This window comes from Ochotona curzoniae, unplaced genomic scaffold (genome assembly GCF_017591425.1).
Source record: "Ochotona curzoniae isolate NIBS_2020 unplaced genomic scaffold, NIBS_Ocur_1.0 contig_50, whole genome shotgun sequence".
In the NCBI taxonomy this organism is placed as follows: domain Eukaryota; kingdom Metazoa; phylum Chordata; class Mammalia; order Lagomorpha; family Ochotonidae; genus Ochotona; species Ochotona curzoniae.
In genome coordinates, this window is record NW_024466446.1 from 911449 (window position 1) to 935363 (window position 23915).

Here is a 23915-nt window from a genome sequence, read left to right on the forward strand (position 1 = left end):
TGGCGCGCGCGCGCGACAGAGGAGAGAGAGCGAGAGCGAGCGGCCAGAGCGCCGCCGCGCCGTGCTGCAGCGCCCCCGAGCGGCCCCTGCGCGCAGCGCCGCCGCACCCGCAGCCAATGAGCGCTCGGCGAGGCGGCGGCCACTTCCTGGTCGGCCGGGCGGGCGAGCGAGGCGGGCGAGGCGGGCAGGGCGGGCAGGCCGCGGGGCGGAGCGGGGCGGAGCGGGGCGAGGCCGGGCGGCGCGCTGGGCCCGAGCCGCCCCGAACGAACGGCGTCCGCTCCTCGCGCTGCCAACAAGGCTAAGGGCGCACGTCCTGGCAGGCGCGCTCGGGCTGAGAAAGCAGACATTAAAAAAAAAAAAAAAACCACAACTTTTTTTTAAGGGGGGCAAAGGCGGTGCCCTGGAGTGCCGGCTTGACGGGCCGATTCAGATTTTTGGCTTTTTAAAAAAATTGCTGGAGGGGGTCTGAAGGGTTCGCCCGCTCCCAGGAAGCGAGATGTCGAAGCCGCCGCCCAAACCGGTCAAACCAGGTAAGGCGGGCGGGCGGGCGCAGCCTCGGTGCCCACTGGGGTGCCCAGTGCGCGTCCTGCGCCCCTGGGCCGGGCACACTGACCCACCAGGACCGCAGTTCTCAACTCCAGGGCAGCGATTGCTCTTCATAGCAAGGGCACCGAAAGCATTAAAAAGAAAAAAAAAAGTCATGAGAAAAGTCGAGCTGGGAGTTTGCGATGTTGTCATCCTCTCCTGGTTCCCAGGGGTGCAATGGCCAAGTCTCCTTGAGACTGTCCAGGGAGGGGCAAGGGGACCATGCATCCCCTTAAAACAAACAAGAAAAAACCAGTGGAGAGGGGGGACAAGCAGGGCTTTGCCATGATCCTGCGCCACTTCCTCCTTACTCAGGGTGTGTGTGTATGTGTGTGTGTGACTGTCAAACTCGAGTTCTGGAGCAGAGCGAACGGGAAGTGTGCTGCCTGCTGGGTGGGGTGAAGGCCGGCGCCTTTGGGGGCTCCGGCTCCGGGCAGGCTCCGGGCAAGGGCGTTCCGGGAACTCTGCAGGCTGGGTCGTGCAGGGCTGCACAGGGACGTCCTCAAAGCAGCTTCCTTAGCACGCCGTGGCCCTGGCTCGTGGGGACTCTCCAAGTGCGTGGGGAGAAGCGAGAGTGCTTGGAAAGGGGTTTGACATTTCAGTTCAGTCTGTGGGACCTTCAGTGGAGTTTGTAACGAAGGGACAGTTGGGAAAAGGTAGACGATGCCTGGCCCGGGATTTAGGCTTCTCAGAGGCGGAAACTGAGTCTCTATGCGTTAGATTTGGGAGTAACTTGCAGTGGTGACCCATTTTTGCCCTGCTCTTCCTGAATTTTGGCCGAGCACCTTCGTGTTTGTCCAGCTGTCCTTCCCGCTCACACAGTGGCGGTCTCGCGTTCCATCCCCAGGACAGGGCGTGTACTCGGGTGTCTGTGGCCCGCTGGGCACGAAGGAAGCCCCTTGAGACTGGCTCTGCCAGGGGCTAAGGTATGGCAGGGCTATGTCGGGTGTGGCTGGTTGAGGAATTGGCATTTAAAGTGAGGTCCAGATGTAGATCTGGACCCCGGTGACCCCCAAAGTGGAGTCGCTCAACAGGATACATTTAAGAATGTCCGGGAAGGGTGCAACTCTCGGGCAGTAGGGCTGCCTGTGTTACCGTTGGAGGGTAGCGGTAGGCATGTGTGTGCGCACGTGTGTGTGCTGGGACTGGGAACATGCTTGCTTGAGTATTCATACGTACTTGGGTGTAGCTTAGGGAATCTCCTGTTAGCCGTAGAGGGCTCTTTTCTGGGAACCATGTTTGTTGTGTAATTTGAAAGGCAGACAGAACGAAGCCAGGGGAGAGAGAGAGAGAGAGAGAGCGAGAGTGTGTGCTTCTATGCTCTGGTTCACGCTTCCGTGTTGGGTCCAGCCAACAGCAGGACCCTACAGCTCCATCCCGGGTTCCCGCACGCGTGGCAGGCGCCCACTCCTTCCCAGGAAGCATCGAGCTGTGCTCCAGTGCTAGCACAGGCAATGCAGGCACTGTCCTAACCCACTGAGCCACACGCCCACTGCTCCGTTCCTCCTGAGCAAGCCCAACAGCACAGATGACTGCTGTTGCGGGAAACTGACTTCACACTAAGTTATCAGTGAAACCCAAACACAGAACAGACTCAGAGAAATCACTTTCTTGGGATCTGCATTGTGGCGTAGTGCGTAAAGCCACCACCTGCAGCGCTCTTTTCCCATATGTACACAAGTTCAAGACCGGACTGCTCCACTTCCAATCAGCCCCCTGCTTGTGGCCTGGGCACACAGGGGAGGATGACCAAAATGCTTAGGTTCCTGCACCCATGAGGGAGACCCGGATGAAGCTCTGGCATTGCAACAGCCCTGGCTGTCGTAACCATTTGGGGAGTGAATCAGTGAATGGAAGATGTCTGTCACCCCTCTCTCTGTAACTCTGCCTTTCAAATAAATAAATCTTAAAAAAAAAAAAAGTAAAAGAAATGTTGGTACCTGCTTTGTAGTGTAACAGGTTAGGCTGCTTTTTGCCATACTGACATCCCACATGGGTGCCACTTCAAGGCCCAGTTGTTCTGCTTCCTGTCCAACTCCCTGCAAAGGTGCCTGGGAAAGTTGCAGAGGACAGCCCAAGTGCTTAGGCCCCTGCGCCCACAGAGCAGACCAGGCTGGAGTTCCAGCCCAGCTCTAGCTGTTGCAGCTCTTTGCAGAATGAACCAGCAGTCTCGGAAAATCTTTCTATTTCTGTCTCTCCCTAACTTTGTCTTTCAAACGAATAAGATAAATCTGTTTTTTTTTTTTGATCAGTTTGCTTGTTTAGTAATTTACACTACGTAGTCAGACTAGGGACTTTTGTTTGCGTTGGTTTGGTTGTGAGCCTGCACGGTGCATGAGTTCTCGTAGGCCTTCCACCAACCCGGGGAGGCTCAGCCCACTGAGTGTGCTGTTGCACAGGCATAGCTCTAAACGCAAGGCTCAGAAAGTTAACATCGGTAGCATGATGGCTTAGGGTACACTTCACCCTGCCGTAATCTTGTCCTGGGCTTAGTGCACCACTCACAGGAGGGGCTGCGTGTGTGTACAGCTGGTCGGCGGGGAGTGGAATGGAAGAGGCAGCGCTAACCGTTAGGCTTCCTTGGAACTAGCGTATCTTCCAGGATGACAGAAATACCCAACCAGGGGGCCAAGTTAAAGAGGGAGGGGACCACAGGGCGAAGGCCTGGTCACATCCCTACAGGAGAGCCACCCTGAGGAAATGGCAGAATCACCTTGCTTGCAGGTTGGCCGCAACCAGAGTCCATTTGCTCAGTGTGTCTTAGCAACCAGAGCTTGGATTTTCAGCATTATACCAGACCCCGGGGTTCTGTGGACCAGTGAGATGGGGCTTCATCCGCGGGAGTGGTAAGTCCTGTAAGGGAGCTCGATGTGTTTGCAGGTAGTATCCTGATTGTTCCTGATCAACAACTGAATGACTGCTCTCACCCATTTTGTTTAAAAAAAAACTTGTAATTTAGACCATATAGGACAGATAAGTGAAAAATGAATATGTTAATAAGAGAAGTCGTCCCCACCAGTTGTCTGTGATAATCACGATTTACAGTTGGTTGACTATTATCACAGGGTTTGCTTCTTCAAAGCAATGTCATTCAAAAAAAGAAAAGGAAAGCAGTTACACTCAGAGCCATGTCTATTGTAGTCCCATAGCCGTGTCTTGCCCCATGGCCGTGTCTCGGTCCCATACCCGTGTCTCGGTCCCATAGCCATGTCTCAGCCTTGGCCTTAAATGTCTGGCCCTTGGCCGATAGGGGTTTCCGATAATCTGCACAATGTTACCTTTGAAAAATCATTTTTGTCGCAGTGTGACCATCTCTTGCTTACTGGCGCTTTTTGGCAGGATCACTCTTGGCACTTCAAGGTCTCTTGTTGAAGCCTACACGTTGACTTGTCGGCTGCTGCGTGCTGGGATCGCGTGGCTCCAGCTCCTGCCTCGCTCCCGCCTTGCCTTCTTGTGACCCAGTGTGACTGCCTTGTCTGCATACGTGTGTGCTGTTTTCAGGCATCCCCAGGGACCATGAGGACACATCTGCCTGGCCGCTGCTGGGAGCATCAGCACACTTGGTGCTCACCCAGGCTTTTCAAAGGAGAGCTTGTTCTGAGACTTGAGCCAAGGATGGGCTCAAGGATATTGAGTAAGCTCTGGACTTCATTCCATCCTCTCAGATGGCTGGATAATAACCCGTTCCTGTTGGAAGCCTGATGCCTGCCTGGCCTTGGTGGTGTGTCTTTCTAATGGTTTATTGATTCTGGTGGTGTAAGCAAAACAGCATAAATATTGCATGTGTCTTGTGAAAATAAATTCTCGGACCTTTGAAGAAGCAAATATTAGTTTTTTGAATTCTTTAGTTGGTCATTCTAAAAGCGTTGTAAAACTTCAAAGGCATCACACATAGGCCTCCTCTAAGATCATCTGAACTTTTGTGTAAAGTTAACTGCCCTGAGTATACCAGTCAATCAAAAGTGAGGATATGTGGTTGGCTTTGAAATGTGCACATGCCTTTTAAGTTTGAACATTCATGAAAATTCCAGAATGTTTGTGATCATGTTGACTGCTGAGTTTGCTTAGCCATGTGTCAGACACTACCAAAGCGTTGATGTGTGAGCTCGGTCATTCTGGCATCCCCATAGACTGGGTCCTTGTAGCTATGTTTTATGGATGCAGTGTGACCTGGGAGCAGGCCACATGCCTTAGTGTGAGGCCGTGCTCGGCAGAGGAGCCTGTGAGCTTGTGCTGGGCTGGGCTCGCTTGGGCGTGCAGCCCGCTCTGTGAGCCAATGCAGTTCAGTGTCACCGGTCCTTGCTGTGTGTCACTGCCCTGTTCACTGGAACTGCACTGGCCTGTGCTGCTTCACCCTAACTGCTTTGTGACTTTGCTTCTTTAACTGCTCACGAGTGACAAACACGTAAAATGTCGGTCATGGAAGTCTTTTGGCTTGGGTACAAGTTGGGGAAGCGTGTGGTGTTCGCCCCTGAAAGCTTCCCTACAAAGCAGCGAAGGCTGAGGCTGCAGCCTGGGTCCTCCCAGCAGCCTTGGTGGAAGCAGCAGGCTCCCCCTCGTGTTCTGGCATTGCCACAGCTTGGCTTCCTGTTGCCCAAGGCGCTAGGGTTTCTGTTCAGGCACAGTGAGAACCTTTGCCCTGGTCGTTCTCGCTTGCTTGAGGACAGGGCAAGACAAAATGCAGGCTAGCATGCGTGCACTTTGAGGGTTATCTGTTAAACAAATGAAGGAGGTAGGACAACAATTGTGCAGCGTTTTTCCAAAGGAAACTCAGAGTTCATGCAAAGAGCTGAGTGATACCCAGTTCTACCCTCTTAACTAGAACTCCATTGTGCTGCACTCAACTCCTTCCTTTCTTGGGTTTCAGAGCCACCTTGTCATTTATCCATCACGTATGTGGGCTTAGATCCGGGCAGAGAGGTGGAGGAGTCTATGAGGTTTGTTCACTGTCACTTTTTTTTAAAGATTTATTTATTTTTATTGGAAAGGCAGATATACAGAGAGGAGGAGAGACAGAGAGGAAGATTTTCCATCCAATAGTTCACTCCCCAAGCGGCCGCAACGGTTGGAGCTGAGCCAATCTGAAGCCAGGAGTCAGGAACTTCCTCTAGGTCTCCCATGCAGCTGCAGGGTCCCAAGGCTTTGGGCCGTCCTCCACTGCTTTCCCAGGCCACAGGCAGGGAGCTGGATGGGAAGTGGGGCTGCCAGGATTAGAACCAGTGCCCATATGGGATCCTGGTGCGTTCAAGGAGAGGACTTGAGCCACTATGCCATCACGCTGGGCTCCGTTGTCACTTTTGTTTGCTGTCCGGCAGCCAATGATGACATGCGTGGACTACCGACTCATGGTCAGTAGCCCAAGTTTATTAGTGGGATCAGGTTTTCATAGACTGAGGGTCAGATAGGATAAGGGCAGAGGGATTGAGGAGCTTACATAGTTCCCTGTAAGCCTGTCTACAGAACCCACTGATTGTTTCCACACCCATGTCTGAAAATCTCTTTTTGTTTTGTATATCCAATCAATTGTTCCCATTCAGATGATACCCAGTCAGTTGTCCTACAGTTTTCACCAGCATCTTCAAGTTGCCCTTCCAAAAGTTCATACCAGTTTCCCTTCCTACCAGAAACATGTGCTTGTACCCCAGGAGGAGAACAGTGACACCTTAGACTGAAGGTAATATCCCAGTGTGTCTGGAAGCTGGGCAGGTAAGGGCGGGGCTTGCGGGGCTGAGCGGGCCTCCCTGGAGCGGCTCCTGGAGTCTTGATGCTGAGTAAGACTTCCATGGCCAGAAAGGCAGCAGTCACTTGATCCTAGGAGAAGTGAGATGACGCAGTCTTCATTCCACATTTGACTCACTGTGTAGGAGCTAAGCTTTTTGCAGACAACTTGGCGCTCTCATATAGACCTGCTAACAGCAGATTTTTTTTTTTTTTTCTGAATTAAAAAAATTTGTTTTGGGCCCAGCACAATAGTGTAGTGGTTGAACACACTGGGATCCCATATGGGTGCTGGTTCTAATCCCGGCAGCTCCACTTCCCATCCAGCTCCCTGATTGTGGCCTGGGAAAGCAGTGCAGGGTTGCCCAAAGCTTTGGGACCCTGCACCGGCGTGGGAGACCCAGAGGAGGCTCCTGGCTTCAGATTGGCTCAGCTCCAACTGTTCCAGTCACTCGGGGGGGGGGGGGGGGGGGGGGCGGGGAGTGAACCATTGGACGGAAGATCTTCCTCTCTGTCTCTCCTCCTCTCTGTGTATCTGTCTTTCCAATAAAAATCCTTAAAAGAAAATGCTGCTTTTGAGAGGCAAAGAGAAAGATACCAAGAGGTTTTCCCACCTGCTGAGTCACTCCCCAAAGGTGTGCAGAGCCAGAGCTGGGCCAGGTCAAAGCCATGGGCGGTAAACTCAGTGTAGGTCTCCACGTAGGTGCTGAGAACACCAAGTGCTTGCATCATCCCCTGCTCCTCCCAGAATGTGTGTTGGCAGAGGCTGGGACTGGTAGGACTGGAGCCAGGCGCTTCTTTTGGGCCTCCTACCTGGGTGTGGGGGCCCAAGGACTTGAGCCATCCTCTGCTGCTTTCCAAAGCCACAAGCAGGGAGCTAGATGGGAAGTGGAGCAGGTAAGCTTGAACTGGTGCCCATATGGGATGCCGGCCCTACAGATGGAGGGTTAGCCCACTCTGGCACCATACCAGCCCCAGTATGTATTTTTAACTAGTTCTTGGGTCAGTGTAACTTTTTAGAGCCAGTGCAACTTTTTTCTGATGGTAGTTTCTTGGTAGACCAAAACTAAGGGTTTTACTATTTTTTCATGTAAGCAAGCTGTCAGTAAACATTGCCACAGACGTGGTTCCCTCTGAAATTAGTATTCTAAATAGTGTGCCAAGATTGCCATGACATTCCACTTCATTTTGTGTTTGGCAATGAATTGTTCTGTTTTACTTTTCTGCTCTCAGAGTCTAAAGTTGCTCAAGGAGCTGTGAACCGGAGCTGGGTCCACTGCAGGCTGAAATACAGTGTTAGAATTGCTGCCTGCGGTGGCGGCTCACTTCCTCCTTGTGAGCACCCTCCCATCTTGCCTAACAACTTCCTTTCAGAGGACTAATTGTGTTGTAAGTAGTGGGCCTCTCAGGTCCCTGGGGAGACCCTCGGGGTCCCAAGCACTGGCTCTGAGCTCTGTTTTTGGCCCTTGGCCCCTGCCCATGCCCTAACTCTTGGTTGGGATTGGGTCTCCCTGAGGTCCTGACACCTGTTATCTTGCCACGCCGTCTGCCCTGAGCGCTTGTTCTGTCCCCCCTCTGCCCTAGCTCAGGCATGTGCCCCCCGTGTTTGGGATTTGGCTGGTAGTACCTGTGTCTTTCTGATGTAGTGGAAACTGAAATTGATGTGTGACTTGGGTCTGAAATGGCACCCTTCCTTTTCCAGACCTAACCTTTGCCAGACCTGAATTGGCAGGGCTTTCTAGGGCCACCTGCCCAGGGAACCTTACGGCTCGAGCTTGTTCGGGACAGCCCTAGCTGTCCTCATTGTCATTGATTGCAACTCTGCTTCCTCTTACTGCAGTCCATTATTGGACTCTGAGAACAAATCCCTCTGCTTTTCATCTAATGGATAAATTCGCTTTTTGTGTAAATCCTTGATTTGTGATAATCCTCTTCCCAAAGATGCTTACACTAACAGAGCAAGACTGGCCACAAAGATTCCTGGATGACGTAATTATCTTTTTCCAGCGAATGGCTCTTTCATGACTGGATGTGGGACAGAAAGACTGGCCAGTGGGGTAGGCAGAAGAGGACCGAGCTGAACCCTGCAGAAGGAAGCCGAGTTCTCGGCAGCGATGGGGATTAGTGCTGCTTTGCAGTGAAGCTTTTCTGGTTCTGATTGTGTAATTAACTTAGGCAGTGCGCTATCTTGAACCTCATTAGTCTCACATTCTGTGTGTCAGACTGACCTATCAAATGATTTCTACATTTCTAAATAATTTCATGCCATGCTGTTGCTCATAAATGCCCGAAACGTTTGTAGATGCTCTCAGTGGAGTCAAACATAAGGAGGAGTTAGCCGCTCCAAGGGGTCTATAAGTCTAGATTGCCTTGAGAGGGAGGGAAGGAGAGAGAGAGAGAGAGAGAGAGAGAGAGAGAGAGAGAGAGAGAGAAATGTGAGGTGAGGCCCAGGGGGTGGGGGTAACCTGGGGTGGGAGCACAGTGGAGCAGTGGCTGGGTGGGGGGAGCCTGGGTGGGTGTGGGGCGGGAGCACAGTGGAGCAGTGGCTGAGTGGGGTCTGATTTCACTTAGCAGAGGCAGCGTTTTTTTGGGCAGCTGTGGAGACAAAGAGAACACTGGGGTGGGGGTGGGGCGGCCCGGCAGGAGGTGTCAGATGCTGTCTCTGGTCATTCTTTGTGGCCGTAAAGACAGTCAGGACTTTTATGATTGGAAAAATGTGAATTTGGGTAGAACGCACTCCATCACATCAACTCTGTAGGTCTGAGGCCCAGGAGCTTGCCTTGTCCAGTTTGTAGAAGTTAATTCTCCGGGGAAAACTTCATTCAGAATCCCCCTTTTCCCCTCATGTTCCTAAGACCCACCTTTCTTTCTTTTGGAGGTAAGAGATTTAAAAATATATTTCTATTTGAAAGAGTTACAGAGAGAAGGAGAGAGAGAGGTATCTTCCATCTACTGGTTGTTCCCTAAATAGCTGCTCTAGCCAGGCTGAGCCGATCCAAAGCCAGGAGCCAGGAACTTCCTCTGTGCCTCCAAGGCTTTGTACCATGCTGCAGTGTTTTTCCAGGGCGTAAGTAGGAAGGATTGGAAGTGGAGCAACCAGGACTTGACCACATGCCCAAATGGGATGCCAGCACCATGGGCAGAGGCTTAGCCTACTATGCCACAGTGGCAGCCCTTGGCTATGACAGTTTTAAGTTCCTCACATTTGATTCCAGGTTTTCTTTGCTTCTGTTAGGTGAGAGGTGAGTCTTCCTTTAAGAGGATAGCTCTCTAGCCATGCATGCTGGCTGTGTTGGTCTAACACAACAGACTAGGAAGGCGTCTCCTTAGTGCGCTGCTGACATGATGGCAATTCGGAGGGCCTGGGATTGCACTCCCAGGAAGAAGTTCTGTTGTTCTGGCTGCAGAATTCAAACAAAAATCGTTCTGTCCTTGCTTAAAAAAATTATAGTAATGCTCTTGAGGGTTAGTTTTCCACACGTATTGTGAAAGCCAGGATGATGACAGGCCATCTTTGTATCTGGGCAGTGGGGATGGATGGAAAGTGGGTCCTAAAGCTGATCCCGATTGCCTGAGGTATAGGCGACCACTGCTGGTGGTGGTGATAAGCCGTCGCCCTGGAGAGCAGCGTTTCTTGTCTGTGTTCCTGTGGCTGGGAGGCTGCTCTGTCACCTGATCCCCATCGGGTCCCCATCCCCGGAGTGAGAGGTTCTGCAGGATCAGCAACTTGAGGACTGACTTGGGGCATTCCTAGGACTTTAAGGGAAGAATTTTTCTGACTCAATCTTTCTTTCCCCATCATCGTCCCATGTTCAGAAATCATAGTTATATGGCGATCTATCAAAGAAAAGAAAATTAAAAAAAAAGGGGGGGGCAGATTTCTTCGTTTTATTTGAAAGAAAGAAACAGAAATCTTTTGTCTGCTGATTTATTCCCCAACTAGCCAAAATGGCCAGGGCTATGACAAGCTGAAGCCAGGAGCCTTGTCTGCGTGGTAGGCAGTGGCCCCTGAGCTTGAGCCATGTCCCACGGGATTCCCCAGGAAATGGAGCAGCCAGGACGTGAGAGAGAGAGAAATCTGTCTACCTAGTGTATCATGCACTGGTTTACTTTTTTTTTTTTTTTAAAGATTTATTTTTTTTTATTATTTTTATTGGAAAGCAGGATATACAGAGAGGAGAGACAGAGAGGAAGATCTTCCGTCTGATACTATGCCAATCCGAAGCCAGGAGCCTCTTTCGGGTCTCCCACGCGGGTGCGGGGTCCCAAAGCTTTGGGCCGTCCTCGACTGCTTTCCCAGGCCACAGGCAGGGAGCTGGAAGGGAAGCGGGGCCGCCGGGATTAGAACCAGCGCCCATATGGGATCCCGGGCGTGCAAGGTGAGGACCTTAACCACTTGCGCCACCGCGCCGGGCCCGCACTGGTTTACTTTTCAAATGACCCGAAGGAGCCAGGGCGGGGACTGGCCAGAGCTAGTAACCCAGAGCTACAGGAGGTCTCCTTTGGGGTGACAGGGACCTATGGGCACGCTCACATCATGGCCTGCGACATCCCAGGGCACAGATTAGCAGGAAGCTGCACCCAGGAGCCGGTCCCAGCTGGAGATCCCTGCCCTGCCAAGTGCAGAGGTGCAGCGTCAGCTGGGCGAGGCTTTGGGCCTGGGAGTGGCTGCGGAGGCAAGGCAGGGAAGAGAAGAGGGAGACCCAGCAGGGTGGTGTCCCCACTCTCAGGCATTTCCTGTCATTTGTCCCGTTTTAATTACAGCCCCAGAAAAAAAAAACCCCACAGCTTTTCATGTGTCTAGTCTTGTTCTCTGAGGAAATCCTGAGAGATGATCTCTGGGGCTCCCAGAAGCTGAGCCGCTTTGTTTTTGTTTGTTTGTTTTAAACATTTATTTGAAAGTCAGAGTTACAGAGAGAAAAAGGGAGCGTTAGAGAGAGGGATCTTCTCTCTGGTTCACTCCCCAAATGGCTGCTGCGGCTGAAGGGAGGAGCCTGGCGCTTCCTCCCGCCTCCCCTGAGGGGGCAGGGATCCCAGGCTTGACATTCTGCCTCACGGTGCCACAGCTTTGGCCCCTGGGAAAATACCTTGACTTTCCTTTTGGTCATGCTTCTCTGCTGTCGTTTTGGGGTTTACTTGGGCTTCTTGGGTCTTTCCCTTCTAGCTCCTTTGCGTAAGCAGCCTCCACTTTGGAGCACCAGGCTCTGCCTGAGAAGGCTCACTCGTGTGCATGCACAGATGCCAGGGCCAGCCCTGGGTTGGTGGGAGGAGGCCTGCTGTCCTGGTCCTGGGCCTCCAGGGAAGCCTGGCCACTTTCGGATGGGAACAAGGCTCTGGCAGCACTCTTAGAGAGATAGGGGCTTGACAGAGCACGCCACGAGGGGGATAAGGTCCAGTTGAAAGGCTCTTTTCTCAACAAGCAGGTGCACGCCCAGGATCTGGAGGGCTGCCTGTCCGGGCGGTTTCTTATCAGTGGCTTCTCTGGCCTGCCTGCTTCTTTACGGTTCTGCTACAATTGGAGATCTGAACTTCCATGGAAGACCTGGGTGCTTGTTGAGGCTGGCTTGGAGAGCTGTTCCTGCTGTCCTTTTGCTTTGGTGAGGGACTTGACGCCTGTTGACTTAGATGAGTTGGCTGTCTTTGTCTTTTGTGTCGTCTGGGTATGTTCTCCATTCTTGCATGAGGCTCAGGAACTGAGATGGCCCAGCCTGTAACACGTGTTCCAGGATCAGACCTGGTGTTCATGTGATTCTCTCTGAGGTCACGGGACAAGCTCAGTCATTTAGTTGGGGAGTCCTTAAGAGATCTCTCCTGAGAGACCTTCACACCCTACTTTTTCTTGCCTATGCCAGCAGGTGCAGGATTGGACTCAGTCTGCCCCCTGTAGCAGCCAGCACACGTACCTGTGGGTGTAGCTGCCCGATCAGTCCCGCTCCCAGCACTGGCTCTCGTGCTGACTGTGGGTACTGCAGCCTAGGTCAGCCCAGCCCGCCCCCAGCACTGGCTCTGGCACGTACTGATGAGTTCTATGGCCTAGCAGGGACATCCCCAAAGATCCCATACCAGGGCTGTATCCAAACATGGCTTTTGCTGGCACCAGTGGTTCTGTGACTTGGCCTGACCAGGTCTGCCCCCAGCCCCATCTCTTGTGCATGCAGGTGGTTGCTTTGGCCTGACCCAGGGAGGCCTTCTGGATTTCCCCTTCTGATCCGCTCCTTCTCAGATCCTCGATTATCTCTGGATGCCGTAGGATGTTCTGGAAGCCTCTAGAAATCATTTTAAGTATCTCAAACATACTTAAACATGTGTCAGTGGCTCTCATTCTGAAGCAATACCTGGTCCCAACACTCGTGTGTGTATGTGTGTGTGTGGTGGTGGTAATGGCAGTGCAGTAGCCTTGGCTGGTGTGTACCTGTGGTAGAATGGAAAGTGTTCTGTCCCCTTTCTCCTTAGATCTTAAAAAAACAAATAAACAAAAAAAAAACCCAAAAAAACAAGAATAGGCAACTATGCTGACACTTGTATCAATTTGTTTATCTCAACTTAATCCTGAGTGCCACACTGAAAACTCAGGCCTGTGTGCCATGTCCAGAGCAGTCAGAGTGTGGGCTCCACAGTCGGGCAGCCTGGGTAACGTTGGGCCTCTGGTACCTTGCCCTCACTGTGGACATGGACTAGTTACTGGCCCTGTCAAACCTTGGTTTTCATAAGGTAGTAAAGTAATTATACTGCAGGATTGTTGCTAGGATTAAAGAAAGTTCTGGAGGATAGTGCTTTGCATGTAGCTGCCTCATGCAAGCGTCTCTAGGATGTGTTTAGCAAGGTGTTTAGGTGTGGCTGTTGCTGCTGCGTGGGCTGTCTGCTTCCATATGGAGTGCTTCCATTTGATGTTGAGATGCTGCTTGTGGGCCCGGCGTTAACAGCACTGCATCCCCTGGGCTCTGGTTCTAATCCCGGCGGCCCCACTTCCCATCCAGCTCCCTGCCTGTGGCCTTGGGAAAGCAGTTGAGGACGGCCCAAAGCCTTGGGACCCTGCACCTGCGTGGGAGACCTGGAAGAAGCTCCTGGCTTCTGGCTTTGGATTGGCTCAGTTCTGGCTGTTGCTGTCACTTGGGGGAGTGAATCAGCAGATGGAAGCTTTTTCTCTCTGTCTCTCCTCTCTGTAAATCTGACTTTCCAAAAAAAAAAAAAAATCTTAAAAAAATGCTGCTTGAATTGCCTGATTCCCAATAAGAATATCTGAGGTCAGTTCCCCTCTTTGTTTCCTCTCGTAGCTTTTTGCACCCTGGGAGACAGCGGCTGATGAGTTACGTAAATGGGTCCCTGCTAACCATGCCGGGAGAACTGGGCTGAGGTCCTGGCTTAGAACCTGGCCCAGCCCTGGCTACTGTGGGCACTGCTGTGTCTTTCTGGCATTCAAATAAATAAGTACATTTTCAAAAATAAGAGAAAATAGAAGGGTAGTTTAGTTTTGGATTAAAGATTTTCATGCTGAACTTTCTGTCTCTAATCTGGGCATGTGAAGTCTGCCAGGGACTCTCACACAGTAGGTGGCTGAGACCTACCTCCACATGGCTGTGAGGGGCAACATTTTGCATGGAAAGGCTCCGCTTCTTCTGTCCTATTTGTTCTTTGTAGGAAAAGGGATCATCAGATAAAGGTTGGCAAAGGTCTTCTATTCAGGGCCAGGTGGTAAATATTTTAGGCTTTGTGGGCCTCAGCGACATAGCACACACAGCGCTGTGTGTATGCTGGGGACAGCAGTCCCAGGCAGCATGCAAATGAATGGCAGTTTTCCAACAAAACTCCTTTCTTGAATACTGCAGTTTGAATTTCAAATCGTTGGGTCATGTCTCGATATTCTATTTCTCCTAACTTGTTTAAACGTGTGTAACCACTCGTATCTCCCATGGACCGTACACACAGGCCATCGTTCTGCCCTCTGCCCTCGGAAGTCCCTGGTCTTTGCGGTGTGACTGGAGCAGCTTTGCCTGCAAAGTTTTATTCCATTCTTCCTTGTTTTCTTCTCAAACCTAGCACTTTCCCTCAGGAGGAAGAGGTTTGGGCGCCCTAGGTCCTTTTCTTTTTTTTAATTTTTAGCCACTTGGGACATGTTATTGAAAATTGTGAAGCTCTCATTTAGGACTTTTATGTTACGTGGTGGGGAAGACATAAAAATAGCCAGTAGATGCCGATCCCGTAAAGTAACTGCGTTTGCTGAAAAGACAGAGCCAAGCGAGAAAAGACACACTGTTGCTAAACAGAACCGTCTTGTCAGCACACACACTGGTGCTGTGTTGAACAGGGTTGCCATTCCTGCGGCTCAGATCAGCCCTGCTTCATGTGCTCTGCGTTTTTCTGTTTTGGGAATGCCTTGGAAGGTGGCAGGGAAGAGACTAGGTCAGAGTGTGGAAGGATGACAGGGCTTCTCCAGTCTCCTCTGTCTGTTGTAAAGATGTACAGAAGGAAAGAGCTGATTGAATTTGGTGTTAGTAATCCAAGCGTATGAGGGAATACACAGTTCTCACGTCAAAACATTTTGCGAGTTACTGTGTTCACATTATTCTGTTTCCAAGACTTATCCCCTCCTCTTTTATTTTCAAGGGAGGGGGACTTCTGTGGAATTGACACAAGAAGAGAGCTGAGCGCACAAGCCGGCTGTGAGCCTAGCACGTCATGTGTGGGTGTTGGAATCTGCAGAGCCCAGGGGAGTCCTCTGTTATCCCAGCAGAGCCCAGCTGCTTCCTCTTGCTGCAGGAACTGCAAGGATGGCCTTGACTCTTGGAAACCTTCACATAGATGCCTTCTATTTAGTTCTGAACAGAAAACATCCTGTTTCATCATGCATGTTTAAGCATAGCTTTAAAAAGGCTGGTAGAAACACTGCATTAATCTTTTTAGTGACCCTGAAAAGTATCCTGAGGAGGCCATGCTATTTCTTTTATATATATACTGCCACGGTCTAAATTAAGGTCAATTCTGTTGTAACCTTAGACAAACATGAGGAAATCTGCATGTGTAGAGGGTTCAGAGGTCGCTGTCGTTGGACTGTTTCTGGAATCTCTGAGGTTGCAATGGTCTGCTTTGGGAGACGAGAGACTTATCACCTCTTCTGGATGTTGAAGTCCATGGAGTAGAGGAAATATACTTATTCCTTAGCCTGCAGCAGATCTGTGATTTGATCATGCAGTCTCTAGAGCAGTGACTTCTAGTCATTCTGAGTTCTAGTAAGATATTTGTATGTATTTTGTTCGACGATGTAGTGTGTAGTGTGTGTGTCTATATACCGCCCCCCCCCCCCACTCCCCCACGGGCTAGAATGGGTGCAGAGTTCACATTAGCTGCAGATTTCTTCCAAAATCTGCCAGTCAGTGGACTTTTCAGTTTTGGGTCCCTGGACCATTGGTGGGGTACCAGCTTCCTCAGTATCATTTCCGATTGAGCAGGGACTGTAGATTGCAGAGACAGTGTGACTGCCATGGCAGCGCCAGGGAAGCAAGGCGTGCCGTGTGGGTTGACTGTGAGCCCGCTGCTCTTAGTGATCAGTGGGCAAGCTGATGGTCTGCATGGGATTTATGTCCAGTCTGTGCTTCATCCGTTGCACTTTCTATTTTGTATTTGTATGGTGAGGTTCTCTCTCAGTCTGCTGTGTTTGCAGTGACAGACTAGTGTGCTGATGGTGACTGCGAGGCTGTGACTTTGAGGCCCCAGGTCACTGTAAAGACACAGGCTCAGGGTGAGAAATAATGTGGGGAGAGTGAACCTGCTGGTAATTTAGGGGAGATCATCGTGTTTTTTATGGTGACATTGCATCACCATCCTTAAGTACATCGTGGGCCCATCGTTAGGCTTGACCTTGTCAGTTTCCGTTGAGAGAGGAAGGGGAGCTTACAGGTGCGCTAGCGACATGGTCCCGGGCGGTGGCAGCGCGGACAGCCGATGTTCAGCTGGCTGGCTTCTGTGGTCAGTGCATTCATTCAGTTTTGCACAAATTCCATCAGGCTGTGAATCCCAGAGCTCAGGAACTGTAAGATTCCTGTCCTTACAACGACCTTCAAAAGTGGATTTACAGCAATATTTCATGCTGTATCTTTAATTATAGTTGAATTTTTCTTTTAAAAAAGGATTTATCTATTTATTTGAAAGGTGAAGTGGCAGTGCTTTTTGTTACTCTGTGGGCTGCAGAACACTGCCTAACGGTGAATTGAATATGGTATAAAATGGCAGTGAATTAAGTAGTAGTATTGTTCTCAGAGCAGAACACAAGGATGTTGACCATCAACGTTACAGTCATCTGTTTTTAAATTTTGGGGGCATTTTGCCATATTTTTTGGCTTCTTATGCATTCTCTCATTGCTATTTGACTCAGCTTTGAAACAGAATAAGTTATAAAACACAAGAGTTTTCTAGTAAGTGGATTAAAAGGGACCTGCAAGAGGCAGATGGGTTGTACACATGAAAGCATTCTTTGTGCCACAGAGCAGCTAAGAAGACCCGCTGCACCGAACACACCTCCACTTCAGTTTCGCTGCGAACACGTGAAGCAACGTGATCACAAAGGACAAAATTACTGAAACAGCTAACTTAGCCTCATTCCGCGTACTTGTTTCCAATTTCTGTAATTTTCCTTGCATTTTACCTTAGTCCATTAACTTGACATTGGATCCTGCTTCCAAAATTAGCCGTAAGACATCTTGTTGCTCACCCCGCTCCCCTCAAAGGAACAAGGAAGCTCCGTCGATATTGATTTTGGTCACAAGTGCGCTGCTTCTTTGTATAACTTCTCTTTGAAAACACAAAGTATTGGCAATAACCAGACTCGGCTCCCCATCACATCAGCAGGAGACGGTTCTCCTGGCAGCTCCTCCTTCCGCTGCGTGTTTCCTTTCGCAGGCTGTGTGGGTGTAGGCGAAAAACAAACTCCGAATCAAAAGGGGTTTTCACTTTTGCTTCTGCCCCTGTCAGACAGGAGAGCCATTGTTCTAGAATGCAGGTTGCAGAGTGTTTTCTAGAGACACTAAGTGTGCGAGGGCTCTGACGCTGAGGAAGAGGAATGAGCGCTTCTCCAGTGCAAGCAAAGGTGGAGGTGTTCCTCTTTCCGTTGGTTATAAAGTCAATGCACACCCAGTACAAGGGGTGTGAATAAAGTGAGCTAGATTGGGAAGGGCCCCCATCATTGGTGCCGTTAGTATGAGAGTGTGTGTGTGTGTATGCTAACATAAGCAGGGTGACACTTAACATATTGCCATATAACCTGCTCTTTTTTTCCACTAAAGTAAAATAAATTTTCTTGATTTATTTGAAAGAGCTACAGAGAGCTCTTGCATTCATTTTTCACTCCCCGAAATGGCTAAGGCCTGGCCAGGCAGGAGCCAGGAGCCACCTTCCAGGTCTCCCAGGCATCGGGGCCCAGGCAGCTGAGCCATCCTCGACTGCTTGCCCAGGCCATCAGCAGGCACTCGTAGGAGCTACGGGTGTGGCAGCCAGCAGCTTCACCCGTCACACCCCAGTGCCTGCCCCTTCTCCAAATATTATCAATACTGCTTTTATATCAGTGTCTGTGGATCTTCTTTCACATTGATAAGTGAAAGTGTTTTATATATATATTTATTTATGATGTACTGTATGATATTTATACACACATTCTGTGGAATAACTGAACTAAGCTAAGTAGTACTTGCATTACTTCATGCACATTTTTTTTGTGTGTGTGTGTGGTGAGAGCCTTTAAAATCTATCTTAGCAATTTCCAAGCACACAATATGTTATTGTTAACAATAGTCAGACCTGTAATTGGCCTGTTGAAATTACCCCTCTGGTTGAACTGCAGTCTTGCGTCGTTTAACCCAGCCACTAGCAACCGCCATATTCTTCCACTTTGTGAGTTGAGCTTTTCTGGTTCCTGCTGGTGGTGAGATTCTGCAGTACTTACCTTTCCTCTGTGCCTTATTTTGCTCAGCCCCGGGCCCTCCAGGCCCCTGGCATCACGGACGACAGCGCCGCCATCTCTGTGAAGGCTGAGTCCCATCCCAGTGCTGATGGTGCACGTTTTCTTTGTCCACCCATCTCCCGATGGAGAGATCGTAGCAGGAATAGTGCACAGCTGTTTTTAATGGCTTCGTTGTGTAGACAAAGTAGAGCTGGTTTGTAGCGCACCTTCTGAAGGGACTTTCTGTCATTTCCTCTTTTTGGATGTTGTAACCCTGAAATTCTTCAGTGTGCTTGCCATCAGTTGTCTGTGGCTACTTAATGATTGAAATGCAGTGACACTAGAATCAATTCATCAGGCACAATTCATCCTCGCGCTGCCGTGGAACTTGCTGGCCCCTTGGGAGGCTCTCTTGAACAGCACTGCTCCACCCCATGGCTGTTCACTCTTAGAACGGCCTGCTGCCACACGTTCCTTGATTCAGCTGTTCGCCTCTCATTATTGGATGCCTCTCGAACGCTAGGCTCTCATTCAGGAGATGTGCATTTAAGCCAGCTTGCCATCACTGTGCTGCAATGCTTGAGCTGGCTTACTTGATCACGCTTATGGGTCAGTTTTGGCTTATGGCTCTGGAGGTTCCCAGTGCCCGGATGAGGCTGACCCCTCTGGTTTGTTCTGTAGTAGTGCCATTCTGGCTGACGGAGTCTCAAAGGGGTACAGGGTGTTTGTGGCAAGAGACACGGAGTGCCTCTCTTCTGCTTACAGAGCTGTCCAGGTTCAGTCATGGGGCCTTACTCCAATGACTTAGTCCAATCTCAATTGCCGAGGGACCCATAGCTGAATTAAATATCCATTGTCGGGCCCAGCACAGTAGCCTGGCAGCTGAAGTCCTCACCTTGCACATGCCGGGATCCCATATTGGTGCTGGTTCTAGTCCTGGCGGCCCCACTTCCCATCCAGCTCCCTGCTTGTAGCCTAGGAAAGCAGTCGATGACAGCCGAAAGCCTCGAACCCTACACCTGCATGGGAGACCCGGAAGAGGCTTCTGGATTCGGATCGGCGCAGCACCGGCCATTGCGGCTGGTTGGGGACTGAATCATCAGATGGAAGCTCTTCCTCTCTGTCTCTCCTCCTCTCTGTATATCTGACTTTCTAATAAAAACAAATAAATCTTTACAAGATTTCTACCTTCCTGGTATTATTCATTTGTAACTTGGGAAGTTTCAACTCCTGCACAGTTTTGGGAGCCACATATCTGAACATGGCTTTCCCTTGTCACATGAAATAGTTCTCCCCACTAAGACCTTCCGTTTGTATTTCTGTGCAGAGGTATTAGGGATAGGAGGGCACGGTGCGGGACAGGAGCCTGGCACAGGTCAGGAGGAGGAAGCTGAGCCCTGACATGCTGGCGCAGTGTGTGCCTGCTCCTGCATTCAAAACCAGCCATTTCTGATGTAGAAACGCCACTTTATTTGGAGTAATTTCTGCCGTGGGTTTTTAGTTCGGAGTTTCTAGAGGGCATAGTAGATACTATCTAGAGCAAATTTAGAAATGAAAGAATTGATCGGATGTTATTTTTCACTCTTTTAGGGCAAGTTAAAGTCTTCAGAGCTTTGTATACGTTTGAACCCAGAACTGTAAGTATTTTGTCTTTTAGTTTTTCAAATGCACATGACAACTTACAATGATTTCATTTAGAAACTTCTCGGCCTAATTGGTCTATCCTTTTTTTTTTTTTTTTTTTTGAGAAGTGTCGGTCACTCAGGAATGCCCAGGTGCCACTTCCGCTGCCACCCAGAGGTGTGGCGGGCAAGGTGTCGCAGGTCCCCGGGCTCCGCACTGCCTGCACTGCCCCTCTCCTCACCCTGTCACCTCCTGCTTTCCGATCAGCAAGTGACTTGCATGGAAAAAGCATAGCAAGCCTGTGTTTTAAAACTGCTTTTGTTGTTTTACTATATTTTTTAAGAAAAGGCTTATTTTTATTTATTTGAAAGGGAGAGAGGAATGGGGAGGCAAAAAAAAAAAAAAAAAAAGCAGAGGGAGAGGAAGGGAATGAGGGACATTTCAGATCTTCCGTCCACTTGTGTTTCCTGCATGTCTGCCACTCATGATGAGGAGGACTGTGTGGGAGAGAAGACAAGTGGGAACTGACCAGCAGGACCAGCCGAGAGTCAGGAGCCATCGTCAGGGCGTGAAAACTCAGGTCGCTCTCTGCTGTCTTCCTGGGTACATTAGCAAGAGGCTGGATTGCGAATTGAACAGCTGGGACTCAAGCTGGCTTCCCCAGTGTTCCCCATCCCCATCCCATTGTGGGCCCTGCTCTGCTCGCCTCCTTCCCCCTCCTAGGCCACAGAGTTCAGGTCTGACTCACAGAGGAAGTGGTCTCTGAAACCCAGACCATGGCCTTGCCCTTTCTAGGCGCGTGGTGAATACTTCTCTTCCGGAAAGACTTCTTTGACCTAGAAGCAGGACCTCCCCACTTCTCCGCTGCCATGCCTGCTGCTTCAGGGCTGCTCACAGCGTGGTGGCCAGGGCGGCAGAGACCACGCCGGCCAGAGCCAATCCTGGGCCTGGGGAACCTCTCTACCTCTTTGGCCCTGGGGTGACAGTAATGGATTATGTAACCTCTGTCTCAAGGTGCTCGTTTATGCTTGCTTTAAAGATTTATTTATTTTTATTGGAAAGGCAGATTTACGGAGAGACGAGGAGAGACAGATAAAGATCTTCCATCTGCTGGTTCACTCCCAAAGGCCACAATGACTGGAGCTGAGCTGAGCTGATCTGAAGTCAGGAGCCAGGAGCCTCTTCTGGGCCTCCCACGTGGGTGCAGGATCACGTGCTTACTATTTTCCCACTTCCCTTCCATGAAAACAATACCAAGAATTGAAGAGTTGACATTTATCAAGCGATGTGCTCATGGCTCTTATGCAAATGTGGACAAGGGGGAGTCTTGCTGCAGCCAGTGCGGGGGGGCCTGTTGGTCTCCGTTGGCATCAGGTCTGAAGAAGTTGGTACATCACCTAGGTTTAACTAGGGGAAGAAACCTCCCTTGCTTTCTTTGGAGAAGCTATTTTACAGGTGGTTGCATTGTGTATCTGGCAATAATTGACTAAAAGTGAGCAAATTGCCCACTGTTCTTTCTCAGCATGAAAAAACAAACAAGTCTGTGTTGACCAGACTGACGCTGACACGGTTGCCTCAGTTTAATTACAAATCTGACCAACTGAGTGGCTTGTGGAAGACACGCGCTGATTTAAAAACTGAACAGTGCCAAGAATGGAAATAACCATAGGATTTAATGTTGTTTTCAAAATGACATCTTTCACCAAACCATGAAGGATGAAAACTGCTAAACAGATTCAAAGAATTTCAGCTTTTATTGAATTTTAAAAAAATATGAGATGGAAATCACATAAAATTAACTGTTAATGTGAAACACTCAGTGGCAGTTAGTAAATGTATGGAATTATGCAGTCACCACCCCGTCTAGTTCATCCGCTGGTTCACTCCCCAAGGACAGGAACTAGGCTGGAGTGAAGCGAGCAGCCAGGCCCTCCCTCCAGTCTCCTGCGCCTGTAGGGGCCCAAGCACTGGGCCGTCCTCTGCGGCGTCCCCAGGCATGTTAATGTGGAGCTGGATCAGACACAGAGAAGCCGTGTCTCCAGTCAGTACCCACATGGATTTCCTTTCGGGGTGTTCATTAGGAGGGAGCTGGGATTCAAATCCAGGCGCTCCAGCGCGGGAGGTGAGCAGCCCAGGTGCCTGCACCTTCAGGACTCACTCTAGGAGAAGGAATTTCCTGTATGTGCACATCTGTGCAGGCTTTGTTTTTTAAATCTGTTTGCCTTATGATTTGTTTTCCTCGCAATGTGTCTTGTTTTTAAAGGTGAGTGATTTAATCAAATATGGGAATTTAGGCAGATTTGACTTTTTTTGATTTTGAGAGGCAAAAACTGTAGAGAAAGATGAGTGTCTGTTAGCATGAGTCGAGAATTTATTCCAAGGCATGAGTGGGTAGCTTGGCTGTTAGAGACGCCAGGTGGCCAGAATGGCTTTAGGGTGGGAACACGCTCGTGGAGCCACTGGGCTCGTCCAGAGCTCCAGGAAACCGAGGGTGTTGCAAAAGGAGCCTGCGGCTCACTCCTCTCCTCTAGCCCGGGTATGGTGCTCCTTTTCCTCGCCAGCCTCATGCCCTTCCCTGTTGCTGTGAGGTCCCGGGGCCACTGGTGCAGCTGGGTGCATGGTGTGACGCTGGCTGCTGTCTCTGAAAGTTTGCAGCAAACGCTAGAGCAAGCAGTTTCTTCTCTAACTGTTTTGTATATACATCTCCTATGAGCAGTAGCATTGGCCATGGATCACAATTTTAGAGATAAAGATTAGAAAGAAATCTTAGAGGTGTTTAATATCTCGTCTCCTAAATATGTCAAATAATACTGAAGTACATGTCATTAGGGCTCACACTCTGTATAAATGTAGGCTCGGTAAGCCAGAGTATAAATGCCACAGGAAGTTACAGTTTAAAGGCAAATATTGGCTGGATATCATTAGTCATCGTTCACTAATTTTAATATTTGAATTACGATGTATTTAAATATTCATGTATTGCGGTTGCCTATGGCCTGGTGTAGTTGATACAGTCTTCATTGATACCCAGAGGGATGTTTACAATAATTATAATAAAGATGGGCTTGGAAAATAAATTAATGACTAAAATAGAGTCATATTTACTTGCTCTAATCTGCTAAAAGGAGGTAAAGAAATGGAAAAATGAATGGACGAACTAATAATTTCTTTTCACTAGCATAATTTTATTTATACGGAATAAAAGATATGTCCTCCACCAATGTTATCAACTTAATACATGCTCATAATAAAAATTGTGGAAAATTTTCTGTGCATAATTCATGAATAATTATAACCTATCCCCCTGGGAAATTTTGTGCCCTACGTTTTTCACTCAGCATGAAGATGTGAGCATTTCCCCAATGCAATCCACTCTTTTTTTTTTTTTTTTAAGATTTACTTTTATTACAAAGTCAGAGAGGAGGAAAGACAGAGAGGAAGATCTTCCATCTGCTGGGAGCTCTTCTGGGTCTCCCGTGTGGGTGCAGGTCCCAAGGCTTTGGGCTGTGTTTGACTGCTTTCCACGTCACAAGTAGGGAGCTGGATGGGAAGTGGGGCTGCCGGAATTAGAAACAGTGCCCATATGGAATCCTGGCGTGTTCAAGGCGAGGACTTTAGCTGTTAGGCCACATCGCCAGGCCCTATGTTTCTGATTTTAATATATGAAAACCACACTGTCTGTAAGGATGCTTCAGGGTTTGGAATGCAATTAAAAGAAATCCTTATATTCCACCTGCTGCAAATCATATGAGTCAAACCTTTTTTTTCTTTTTTTCTTTCAGCCAGATGAATTATACTTTGAGGAAGGCGATATTATCTACATTACTGACATGGTAAGCACAGCTAACCTTTTAATTTTATTTATTATTTTCAATTTTTAAAAGTAACTATTAAAACAATAATTTAAAGTAATTATTAAAAATAATTTACTTAATTTATGATCCAGTTGCAATGGCTCTGGAGTTTCCTCTCCCTTTCCCCCACTGATTTCCCCTGTTTTGTTACGATAACGTGGTCCTTCAGAGAGCAGCTGTCAGTCCATCCTTCTGTTATTTAAGTG

General features: G+C 49.4%; 1 protein-coding gene across 1 annotated transcript in view; it reads left to right on the forward strand.

The window, feature by feature from the left end:
- The first annotated feature begins 244 nt into the window (after positions 1–244).
- OSTF1 (osteoclast stimulating factor 1) overlaps positions 245–23915 on the forward strand; it is a 37149-nt gene continuing 13478 nt past the window's right edge. The window contains exons 1-3 of the mRNA XM_040988774.1: positions 245–530; positions 19823–19869; positions 23638–23688. Of these exons, the coding sequence (XP_040844708.1) occupies positions 497–530; positions 19823–19869; positions 23638–23688 (132 nt within the window). The 5' untranslated portion in view covers positions 245–496. The remainder of the gene's footprint in view (positions 531–19822; positions 19870–23637; positions 23689–23915) is intronic.